The following is a 12,770-nucleotide window of genomic DNA, read 5'->3' on the forward strand; positions in this document are numbered from 1 at the left end:
TATTGAAAGTTATTCTGGAAAAATAGGCAAAAGCACATTTTCTGGCCCTTTTATGGTTAAAATGAGTAAATAAAAGTCCAGGCAGACATTTCAAGGTTTAGGCTTAGGTGTTAAAGGGTTAAAGTCAGAATACTGAGATTTAATCTCAGAAATATGACTTTAATCTCAGAATTCATGCTGTTTTATTATTGTTTTGTAAACTTTTTTTTGACATTTTCACCTATTGAACGACACTGACTGTCAATCGAATCATAGCTTCTTCCTCGCGAACATAGTTGATAAAATGGATGCCATGATGTCGGGAAGAAAATGTACATAGTCTGAATTGCTTAAATAATCATAGTAAAAAGTCTCCCGGCTGTTATTTGTTGAATTACATTACGTATGTTAGCCTCAGACAATCATGCCAAGAACCAGGCTGAGATGGAGCTGTCAATGAAAACATGGCTGCTCACCAATTTTAGCCATTTAACATAAGGCTTACCTAATAAAAACAATCTTATCTTATGCTGCTTTATATTTGCCATTAAACATAATGTTTAGCACGCATGGACACGGGAACTGCTCGTCTACTGCTGCATCATTTGGTCAATTTTTGTCACTTAGTTGAATCTGAACAAAGGATTTCCAACACCAAAGTCATTCAATGGTTAGTAACGGAGGCAGCAGTGGATCACTAACTACTGTGTGCAGCAATGTTAAATTGCTGATTTTATATGTATTTAGTTATGAGTGGTTGTTTGTCATTAAGAGGTTATCAGCGCGGATGTTACACACGGGTGGAGGTTCTGGTGCTGCGGGCTCTTTAAACGCAGGGCGGAGGGAAGACTTCCGAGCGAGCGTGATGCGGATTACGGCTGCATTCAGTCGTGCGTCTGTTGCTGCATCATCTCAGCTGATCCGGAGGATTTCCTCTGCAGGGACGGACACACCAACACCACGAACATGGATTTCAACGTGAAGAAACTCGCCTCCGATGCAGGGGTGTTCTTCACCAGGGCGATGCAGGTAAGAGAGCCGGAACTCGGGCCGCGCGTGCCCCCACAGCAGAGGCTGTCTCCTGCGGTCAGAGGCGGACCGAGCTCCCGTCAACATTGTCACCGTATCCCGCTGGATGAAGCCGAGCTGTGGGCCACACACACACACACACACACACGACTCCATTTATTATTTATGGCTGTCATCGAGTGTATGTCCCCTCCCCGCTGAACCATAGGCTCTGTACTGTATAACATGATTTAAAAATACGGACAAATTGATAATAACAAAGATTCTACCAGTGACAATTTCTGTGCCGAATTAATCTACGCATCATATTGATGAATAAATGTCGCGATGTTGTGCTCGAGTCACATAACATACGTATTTTATTGTTAAAGGAAGAATATTTCTCATGGAGATCTGGTCGCTTTGCAAGTGACATGCTCCATGTGCAAAACATGTTTGTTTATGTTTGTTACGTGTGTGCGTCAATATATATGATAACTGTTTACATGTTCACTCATTCATATCTCTCAGTTCACAGAGGAGAAGCTTGGCCAGGCCGAGAAAACCGAGCTGGACCAGCACCTGGAGAACCTCATCATCCGAGGTGACAGCACCAAGAACTGGACCGAGAAGATCCTCCGACAGACCGAGGTTCTCCTGCAGCCCAATCCCAGTAAGTCCTGCCCTGGGGGACAACAGGTGCCACAGGGTCAGGAGGTCAATGGCACCTGTATAAGTCATGTTTTATTTAAAGGGATTATAAAGAAAGTTTTGTTTACATTATTTTTACCCTGTATAGATAAAATACTAGTGATTATTAGTCCTTTTAATAAGGAAACCCCGCCCTCAAACAGACCAACAGAAAATCTTTGGTCTTTGGCTAACTGGCTAAAGTTGGCTAAACATTAAAAATCCGTTAATGTTTTTATTACAATTTCTCACAATTTAGACCTATTTAGAGAAAATCTAGCTAACATTGCACAGACTGCATGTCCATGTTATTAGAGGGGGCGGGGCTTAGGTACAGGTGATTTGTTTTGTGTATTTTTAGCACAGTAACGTGATCATGTCTAACTTTTCATCTCTTTTTAATCCTGTCATGCTTCAGTTGACCACACAGGTAAGTGAGTGTGCCACATTTACCTCAGAACTAAAGGGAACGCTGTGTCTCAGTTCAGGCCCTGACTTCTTTTAGATGACCACTTGTGTTTGCTGTTCTATTCCAAAATACTTCTCCAAACGAGCCACAAAGAATAACGGAATCCCAGGATTCACCTCTTCTGCTTTTGGATCGATTGCTTCTCCCTCTGAAGGAGATGGCCCATGAATTGTGGAAAAATGTTTTCAATTCAATTCTTGCGTCTCACGTTGCTTGTCAGACTTTAAGTAGTACACCTTGAAATGGGGAAAAAAGGATTTATCTTTGGAACTGCCCCTGTTGTGGTTTAGATATAAGAGAGAAAACTAGCCCAGGGCTATATGTGTATCTACAACATATCCCATATATAATATGTAACATTTCTGCATTTTAATATTCAAAAAATAGAAAGACTAATATTACTTTTCTGTGTAGAAGTGTACTTACATTAGCCACAATGTTTTCAAGGATCCATTTTCCAGTTTTTTGGTTGCCTTTTAATGACGGCTGTCTATAAAATGTCAGAGTGGGGATGGAAATATGTGCTACTACTAGTTAGCTAGTGTGTTTTTTCCGTTTATTGTGGGAATTTGCGGTGCGTTCTTCCGCCAAAACACTCCCTGTAAAGAGTAAACGTGCAAAATAGCAGAAGAAAACAACAATTCCCATGATCCCTCATTGCTTTACACCCTCATCGAGCCAGGTATTTGCTATTGTTTTGATTGAGGAACCCCCTGGTGGACTGTTTGTCTGAACAAGCACACATTATATTTAACTTCAGCTGAAACATCAATGCTTCAGAGTCGGAAGGAGGCGGAGCCTGAATTGAGATGCGACCTGTGTGACCTCACTGTGTGATCCTGCACATAATACAGTAGCTAACCTCCACCACGTCTACAATAAGGTCAGGGTTTCAGCGAGATGCTGCAGGTGGTGTTGAATTACTAATGACACCTGTCAGCCCATGATGCCTTCATGGCCACTGGGAATTCTTCATTTAAAGCTAAACATTCGTCATCCATTCCTGAATATTTGTTGACACAGTTGTTTAGTGTTTGTTGGTATTGTGTAGAGTTTGTGGTTTGACAGCTGTCTCTGTGTCAGGTGCTCGAATAGAGGAGTTTATCTACGACAAACTGGACAAGAAGATTCCCTCCAGGACGACCAACGCTGAGCTGCTGGGACAGTACATGCTGGACGCTGCCACAGAGTTTGGACCCGAGGCACCGTATGGTCAGTGAAGCTCTCACTGAAACTGAAGCTGCTTTAAATGAAATATTTACTTTTCTCACAGCCGTACCTCCAAATTCATCACATTTAAAATTTGATTAGCATTTACAGTGGCCATTATGTCAGTATGAGTGGACATAGACTAAGGACATGCCCACAAATGATTAGATTATGGTTAAAAACCTCCGATCAGGGACTTTTAAACCCCGGAACATGGATTTTAAATTTCTGGGTTAAACCTGGGAACATGGGTTTTTAATATCATGATTACACCTGGGATCATGCATTATTAATATTGGGATTAAACCTGGGAACATGGATTTTTAATATTGGGATTAAATATGGGGACATGGACTTTTAATATTGGGAATAAACCAGAATTTCGGTACTTTTTCAAGTTCTATGTTTCTACCTTCAGATGCATGTTAATGTAAATCAGATTAAATTTAGTCCTTCTTTAATAATCTAATGCCAGGTTTGTGTATTAAAAGTGTGTGTGTGTGTGTGTGTGTGTGTGTGTGTGTGTAGGTCAGACCCTGATCACAGTGGGAGAGTACCAGAAGAGACTGGGCGGAGCCGAACGGGAGTTCCTCCACACGTCTGCCACCACCTTCCTATCTCCTCTGCGTAACTTCCTGGAGGGAGACTGGAAGACCATATCGGTAAATCTGACCGACGCATGCAGTCTAACATAATCTGAATGAAGATGAGATTTATTTCGTGGTCTGATCGCGTTCCGCTTCGTCTCGTGCAGAAAGAGCGGCGGCTGCTGGAGAATCGACGGCTGGATCTGGACATCTGCAAGGCGCGCGTGAGGAAGGCAAAGCAGGCGGAAGCAAAAGCAGCGGTGAGTTCCACATCGTTTTCACGGAAAAATGTTAAAAAAATTTTACAGTGCGTTCCAGTTGTTGTCGTAAATACTTGGAAGTCGGATCAAACCTCTCCAACCCTGGCTTACGTTTCCAAAATGGCCGCCACTCGTACGAACGGCAATTTAACTTACGCTTTTATTTGTTCCCCCTTAAATCAGTCGTACACTTAATCGAATTAATATCGGATCAAATATCGGGCTAAAAGACTAATTTAGTAAATGCATTTTTAAAAAGTAAGTCAAATCTGCCACCAACTGTTGCTCCACCAGACGTTTGTTTTATTTTTACATATTCTGTCAGTTAATTGTTAACTTACTATAATTAGCTATTGTGTTTTACAGAATAAAAGCTCTAAATTCTGGATGAAATTGTGTTTTTGTAAAGATAAGGAAATCATACAAAAAAAAGAAGAAGCCGGACCAAGATACTGATACTAGCGGCCACTTTTGACCCACGAGCCACCAGTTGATGACCACAGGTGTAGAGCTTCATGACCGACTGAATTTCTGAAGTCTCGGCTTGAATGCGATATAAACTCGGCGGCGACGTCACTCCAACTTGTTTCCGACTTGTGACACAAATGGAATGCACCATAAAGCCCCGCCCACACACGGTTGCCGCCATGTTTTGCTGTACTTGTAGCATGTCATATTATTGTCAATCTGCATTTTTCCGTTACGCTTGTTAGCATTTTGTTGTTCATTCATGTTTTTTGTTGTCGCTGAATGACTGAACGAGTGCATGACCACGCCTCCTCCCTGCTCCTCCTCCTGTTCTTAGGCTGAACCTGATTTTCAGGAGACGAGGCCACGAAATTATGTTCTGTCCGCCAGTGCATCAGCGGTAAGAGCTACGGCTACAGCCAAGCTAAGCTAACATGCTAACAGGCATGCAAGCATGACGCACACACATGCTTGAGCATGTTTGTCTCTGATTGTTTTCACTGACATGTTTTTATATTTATATACATTATTAATGTAGCAGTGTGTTAACAGAGTTAAAGGGGCCCATGTTGCCCCCCCTCCCCCCCCCTTAGAACCGGCCCTGGCTGCTATCTTCAACCAGGAATTAAAACTCATTCCAGATTAAAAATCTCTTTTTGCAAAAGTGTCCTGGTCAAAAACCCCTAACTCTAAGTCTAAAATAAAATATAATATAACAAATATACAAAACTACTTAAAATACACGTAGTCACAGCAAATAAAATAAAATCAAACGTGCATTCTACACATCTACAACTTTATGTTTTATGTCTTAAAGTAATTTAAAAAATACTATTTTTCACTTTCAGACGAGGAATTAGAAGGAACCGCAAATTTAAATGCCTTTTTTCACTTAGTTCAGTACATAATAAATAACTTTTACCACTTAATAAAAGGCTTACCTCGTAAAACCTTCACCAACTTAGGTCTGCAATATCTTTTTAAGAATATATTCACCGTTTTTTCTTGCTGTCAGATGGACTTTTCCGACAGGAAACTTGACTTTGTCCCACTTTGTCAACTTCCCCGCTCTCCCTGCACCAAACTCCATAGAGTAAATCATCGATTCTACATCACAGCACACAGGAGCTGTAGATCCTGTAGATCCACTGCTGCCTCCGTCGCTAAATTCAAACGTGTTATTTTGTGACTCTGGGGTTTGAAATCTTCGTTCACATTTAACCTCAGTGACACAAACTGACCACACGAGGCAGCAGCAGACCCAGCAGCTCCTGTGTCCCCAGCACAAACTTGAGTGGTGTTTTTACAGGTAAAGAGAGAGTTGGAGGCTATCACTGTGTTTGTGTGTGTGTTGACTCTGTGACTGTGGACCAGCTGCAGAGCGACTGGGAGAGCCGGGATGTTGTTGATCCCGCTGATTCCGGCGTGTCAGAGCAGGCCAAGGTTGTAGAGCCAAGTCATTCCGTCATGTTCATGTGTAGAGATGTAGGAGGTCCTTGTTCCCGCGGGATTCCCCCCCGCCTTATGATCACATGACTGTGTGTGAGCTGTTTCTTTAGAAGTGTTAGAACTCCCTCAGCCTTGTGCTGTAGTACGTCATTGTATGTGTATGTGTATGAGTATTAGAGCCACATTGAGGAAAAAAAAATAAAAGTCTGATCCCGGCGTGTCAGAGCAGGCCAAGGTTGTAGAGCCAAGTCATTCCGTCATGTTCATGTGTAGAGACGTAGGAGGTCCTCGTTCCCCTCCGCCTTATGGTCACATGACTGTGTGTGATCTGTTTCTTTAGAAGTGTTAGAACTCCCTCAAGCCTTCTACTGTACTACGTCATTGTATGTGTATGTGAAGCAACACAAGAGGGCGCTGTGGAGCAGGCCTTCATCAGCTGTCAACGGGTCTGTGGGATGTAGAGTAAAGGTCAGGTTTAGTTCAGGCTGCTGTGTTTGTGTCTCTGATGTCATATCAGGTTCACGTTCTGTCTCAACAATACTACCAAATTAAATCAGTGTTAAAGTGTTTCCAGCTGCATCAGCTTTAATCTTCATCACGTGATCTATGACGGGAACCTTTCACAACAATATCTACAGTGATGATGAGCTTACAGTAACACACGGTCAAACAGTCTGACAGTCTTGATGCACTCAGGGTTTGTTGAATAAAACCTGCCAGCGAGCAGGTTAGGTTCACGGTGTATGTTGCCGGGGTAACTGACTCAGCGTTAAGCTGAACTGGCTTTGTGAAACTGAAAAACCCTCATCATTCCCTCATCTCAGGGTTACCTAACTCACTTTCACTAAACCTGCTTTCTGAAACGGGCCCCAGGTGAAGAAGAAGAGTTGGTATTATGGTCTGTATTTATATAGACATTTTCTAGTCTTGGTGATGAGCTGCTTTACACTACAGTTTTCACCCATTCACACGCTGCAACATGGGATTAAGTGTCTTTGCTCAAGGACACATATAGACTTAGCAGAGCCAGAAATTGAACCCACAACCTTCCAGTTGAAAGACAACTCGCCCTACCACTGAGCCACCATGTCATATACTTTAAGACTCTAACAAGTCATTTTATATAAGAAAGTACGACAGTTTTAGGGCCACATTGAGAAAAAGTCAAAGAGAATACAGTCTTAATTTACAAGATTAAAGTCGTAAATTTAAGAGAATAAAGAGAATAAAGTTGTAAATTTAAGAGAATAAAGTTGTACATTTACAAGATTAAATTCGTAAATTTAAGAGAATAAAGTTGTACATATACAAGATTAAAATCATAAATTTAAGAGAATAAAGTCAGCCCTAATACTTCTACCAAAGTCATTTTCTGGTAAAAAACAAACAAACTTCACTTTAAGGAACTTTATACTACAACTGAAAACATGTAGTAACCACAAAGTCTGATTAAGATCAAAAAGTGGAACCTGACTGAAGAAGCTGCTAAAACAAAATCACACAAACACAAAGTGAAGAGACTATAAATAAAAAAGAATCCATAGAGAAAACCAGTGATTTTAGCTTCTAGCTCTTTTTTCTTCCTCATATTTTCCAACTGTAAACTGTAGGTTACCAGTTTAATTTGTATAGAAATGTACTTGTGAGTAATTGTGTGTAGTATATGTATATGTATATATGTGTGTGTATATGTGTATATACATACATACACACACACTTGAATGTGATGCATATTTGTGTTGTTAATCGTAAGTTTTGTTTGTTTCTCTTCTCTCAGCTGCTGAGTGAGGAGGTTGACAAAGTGAGTATCGCGGGTGTGTGCGTGTGCGCGTGCGTGTATGCGTGTGTGTGTCCGTCCGTGTGTGGTTCCTTTATGACGATGTTTCCCTCCTTTTTCTCCATCTTCCTCTGTAGGCGGAGCATGAACTCCGCGTGGCACAGACGGAGTTTGACCGGCAGGCCGAGGTCACTCGTCTGCTGCTGGAGGGCATCAGCAGCATGCATGTGAGTGCGGTCATGTGACTTCCTGTGTCAATACGGGCAGCTGTGGTGAAGTCATGATGATTCATGTCTTCGCGGCCTATAAATACAATTTCATCATCATCAGGCCTATAAATACAATCATCATCATCATCATCATCATCATCCTCATCCTCCTCTTCCACCAATCCACTGAATTTCCGAAACTTGGTGGGAAGATGTCTCGTCAGCCTACGTAAATGAGTGAACGGAGCGCATTTGTCTTAGCGACATAAACGCGCTGCTTAGTCATCGACACATCGAAGGTGGAAAGTTATTGAAAGTTGTTTTGCGGATTCAAAGCGGCGTGGCCACGGCAACCCTCTGCGTTTTGGGCAAATTTCCACCATTCCCCATCAAACAGGAAGTGCCCTATGACCTCGGCATACATTGCGGTCCACAGAATTTCCCAACACTTGGTGGGAAGATGTTCCAGACCGAGAAGAACAAAAAAGAACAACAGGAAGTTGGCAAATTTGGATTTTGACGTCCATTTTGATGATCAAATGTCGAAAAAGTTGCCGAAAGGTTTTGTGGAGGCAAAAGTGAGGTCAGGGAACTGCTGCACTCCCTGACTTGCGTGGGGGACGACTGTGCGGGGATGCGAGGGCCCTATCATTACTGCGTGCAGTCCTAGTTATTTAATTTAATTATTTTGTTATTTGTTTCATTTTCGACACATTCCTCAGCTCCACTCATCATCCACTCACATATCCTGGTATATACAGTAGCAGGTACCACCACAGGCAGCGTAGACCACAGTTTGAGAACCACAGATTTACATCAGGGGTGTCCAAACTTCATAATGTGAAGATTCCTTCCCCCCCGGGTAATTTCAGTGGAAACCTTGGGAAATGGACTTGTTTGCTCACATTTTGCTAATAAAGTTTCTTCACTGTGTGATGACGTGTGTTTTTCTTCTGCTCTCAGCTCAACCACCTGCGCTGTTTGCAGGATTTCGCAGAAGCTCAGGCCACGTACTACGCTCAGTGTCACCACTACATGCAGGAGCTGCAGAGGGAGCTCCACCGGTGAGCACTCACTCACTCACTCACGCATTCAAGCACGCATGCACACACTCACTCACTCACTCATTCACTCACTCACACCCACGCACTCACTCACTCACACTCACTCACGCTCACTCCACACTCACTCACACCCCAGTTACTCACTCACTCCGCGCCCACACACACACACTCACACTCACTCATTTACTTGCACTTACTCTCATTCACTCACTCACTCACTCACGCACTCACACTCTCACTCACTGATACATGCATGCACTCACACGCTCATTCACTCACTCACACACTCACGCACTCACTCACACACTGCGACTCACTCACTCCACACACTCACATACTGCGCTCACGCAGTTCACGACTCTCACTCGCACTCACTCACATACTCACACTCGCGCGCACCACTCACTCCCCACTCACTCACTCACTCACTCACTCACTCACGCTCCTCTGCACTCACACTCACACTCACACTCGCACACTCACTCACTCACTCAAGACCACTCACTCCACTCACTCCGCGACACACTCACTCACTCTCCGCACGCGCCGCCGCGCCGCGCACGCACCCGCACTCACTCACACACTCACCTTCACACTCCTTGCGCAGAATTACTCGCTCACTCACGCCGCACGCACACACTCACACTCGCACACTACTGGCACTCACACTCTCACTCACTCATGCATCACTCACAGACTCACACACTCACTCTGCGCACGCGCCACTCCTCAACTCCACACACTCTGCACTCACTCTCGCACTCACTCCTCACGCATACACTCACGCGCACTCCACTCACTCACTCACTACACTCACTACGTCACTCACACTCACTACTCGACTCCACTCACTCACTCACACTCACTTCACTCACACACTCACTCACTCACTCGCGCACTCACTCACTCACTCACTCACTCACTCACTCTGTGTACTGAGTCAACTCGAGCCCTCATCTCTGTAAGGCTGTGTCAGCGGTGTCAGAGATGAAGTCATTTACAGTATTTGTTTTTACCATCTGGACGCTTTGATGGGAAACCACTGTATCGGATCAGGATTTCAAAAATATTACTGACACAGATGATTGTTGCGCCACCAGACACCGAGGAGGATGAGCTCCTGCTGTGTGTGTGTGCGTATGTGGGGGCGGGATGTGTTCACTGACTCATCGTTTTTTAATGAACAAAACAACACATAATAATGTCACGCATGCACGCACTCACAATTTGTTTTCCCCGCACAGACGTACGAATACCGCGGGCGCCCCGCAACCCCCGGCCACCGCTGCCGCCGGCCCCAATCCCGCCTCGTCTGCTTTCCTGTCTGGACCCTCGTCCTCCGCAGACACAAGCTCACCTCTGTCTGGCCAGAAGGCCCCGGGAACGCTGTCTGCCGAGCAGCTGGCGGTCACAGGCACGAGAAAGGCCAAGGTCCTGTACGACTATGACGCTCACGATGGCAGCGAGCTCTCCCTGTTGGCAGATGAGGTAGAGAAGTAAACCGGGCAAGACACAAGCAACAATGGCAGACTCACAAACAGGAAGTGGTTAATTATTAGGGGGAAAGAAAAGCATCAGCTCAGGTCTTAACTAAGACTAAGACAACGTTCACTGCTTTAAACATGAAACTCCTGTTTGTGTCGCTGTGTAAACCACTCACTTTCTCCCAGCACCAAATTCCATAGATAAATTCAGTGATTTAACATCACAGCACACAGGAGTCGTCGATTCTCTGCTGCTGCTGTCAGCAAGTACAAACGCCTTGTCTTGAAATCCTTCATTCAGATTTACATCAGTGACACAAGCGCTGGCAAAGAGGCGGCAGCAGAGCAGCAGCTCCTGCGTCGCCGTGCGCTAAAACGCTGACTTTCTTTGTGGAATTTGGAGCAAAGCGAGCTTTTTACGTCTTCTTACAACATTGAACATGTTTGTCTTTTAGATTTGATTTTCATAATATGCTTTCACTTTTTTAAAAACCACACCAAAGGCCATTGACAAAATCTGCGTTTTTAGCTCACAGGGACACGGGAGCTGCTGGTCCACTGCTGCCTCGTGTGGTCAGTTTGTGTCACTGAGGTGAATCTGAACAAAGGATTTTAAACACAGGAGTCACAAAATCACAGATTTGAACTCCGTGATGGAGGCAGCAGTGGGTCAATGACTCCTGTGTGCTGTGTGTTTAGTCCATGGACTCTGGTTTCAAATCTTTATTTAAAAATACAACAGACCTGATGAATTGATGATGATGTTTATGGATTATTTTTTTCTACTTCCAGCTCATCACTGTTTACACCGTACCGGGAATGGATCCTGATTGGTTGATTGGAGAACGTGGAAACGAGAAGGGCAAAGTCCCGGTCACCTACCTCGAACTTCTGAGCTAATGGACCAAACAGGACACACACACACACACACACACACACACACAGCATTGATTTGGACGACCTACACAAAGCGTTAACCTAACCACGATTCAAATCTTAGCCCTAAACTTAACCAGTTCACACAGTCCCTGTTGTGTATTTTCATGTTGGCTCTCTGAAACACTTTTCCTTCTGACTAACAGCAGGGACTCACTGCTTGTTTTCTTCTCCTAAGAACCGATGTATGCGTTAGTCACACTTTCATTTTCATCACTAACATCTCACCCAGGTCCTCACACCACCTCAGTTATTCATATTTGTGTTTGTTCAGCTGTAGTTTGTGTCGTCACGTTCCAGCCGACGTGACGATACAAAGCCATGACTGCTTTTGCTTTTTGAGTCACGGGGAGTTACTGTAGTGACATGCCTGAAGGCATCATCGTGTGCGTGTGTGTGTGTAGATCTAGATTATGTCGAAATAATGTTGTTCTGTTTCTTTTAAGCTGCTTTTAATTAACAACACCACCCCCGCCAAAAAAAAATCAATTAATTAATTAATCAACATGCAGACATGACTGGAACAACAAGGCTGGATATCTGGATATATGGAAAAAAACAAGTCATAGACTGTACCAATATTACGGAGCCCTGGAGGTGACGTAGACGGAAATGTTATTCCATCCTAATCCTAACCCCACCCATAATATGACTGTGTAAACAGTTTTAGGTCCCCACAACATTAGTAATACCCGCACACCCACACACACAGTGTGTGTATTTTCACTCACTTACTCACATTCACTTACTCACGCACACCCACACAGTTTGAAAGATTTTTCAATGCTTTGTCTCACACGGACAACAAAGGTTTCGTTCGCTCTATAAACCAGCACCAAACTCCACAGAGAAAGTCAGGATTTTACGTCCAAGCACACATGGAGTTAATGATCATAGATTTGTATGAGCTAGCTAAAATCCCAGTGTTTCTTGGAAGACAGCTCACTTTGAAATGAAACAGGCTCTAATTGTCTCTGCTGACACAGCGATGTGCATCGTGGCGTTGGCCCTCAATCCATCAGTGGAAGGCCTGTGCGTCACAGTGGTGTGAGATGTTTGCAGGGATTCCCTGGTGAGGGCGTTGTCGGAGATGCTGAGCTCATAGCTGCAGCTGCTGGTGTCGACATTCTTTAGTGTTCCACAGGATGATTGAAATGTCTTTTTATAGAATGACTACGAAA

General features: G+C 43.9%; 1 protein-coding gene across 4 annotated transcripts; it reads left to right on the forward strand.

Annotated features, from left to right (window-relative positions):
• Positions 1–332: 332 nt before the first annotated feature.
• On the forward strand, positions 333–12,074 carry LOC122758431 (endophilin-B2-like). 4 transcript variants are annotated; one of them, XM_044012618.1, is made up of 12 exons: positions 336–1,008; positions 1,519–1,660; positions 2,096–2,107; positions 3,230–3,358; positions 3,884–4,017; positions 4,110–4,202; positions 5,008–5,070; positions 7,897–7,920; positions 8,034–8,123; positions 9,069–9,169; positions 10,414–10,657; positions 11,446–12,074. In XM_044012618.1, the coding sequence occupies exons 1-12, from the start codon at positions 946–948 to the stop codon at positions 11,551–11,553; spliced, it is 1,203 nt and encodes a 400-aa protein (XP_043868553.1). In that variant the 5' UTR covers positions 336–945; the 3' UTR covers positions 11,554–12,074. The 4 variants fall into 4 exon arrangements, with proteins under 4 accessions (XP_043868555.1, XP_043868556.1, XP_043868553.1 ...); XM_044012620.1 differs by lacking the exon at positions 5,008–5,070 and having other exon boundaries at positions 333–1,008; XM_044012619.1 differs by lacking the exon at positions 2,096–2,107.
• The last annotated feature ends 696 nt before the right edge of the window (positions 12,075–12,770 follow it).

Source organism: Solea senegalensis, linkage group LG21 (assembly GCF_019176455.1).
Source record: "Solea senegalensis isolate Sse05_10M linkage group LG21, IFAPA_SoseM_1, whole genome shotgun sequence".
NCBI classification, from domain to species: Eukaryota; Metazoa; Chordata; class Actinopteri; order Pleuronectiformes; family Soleidae; genus Solea; species Solea senegalensis.

Excerpts from the sequence above, each read along its gene's own strand:
- LOC122758431 (XM_044012618.1), top strand. The coding sequence starts at position 946 with ATGGATTTCAACGTGAAGAAACTCGCCTCCGATGCAGGGGTGTTCTTC. Across the intron at positions 7,921-8,033 it reads TGAGTGAGGAGGTTGACAAA|GCGGAGCATGAACTCCGCGT; the intron begins GTGAGTATCGCG and ends CTTCCTCTGTAG. Across the intron at positions 8,124-9,068 it reads AGGGCATCAGCAGCATGCAT|CTCAACCACCTGCGCTGTTT; the intron begins GTGAGTGCGGTC and ends TTCTGCTCTCAG.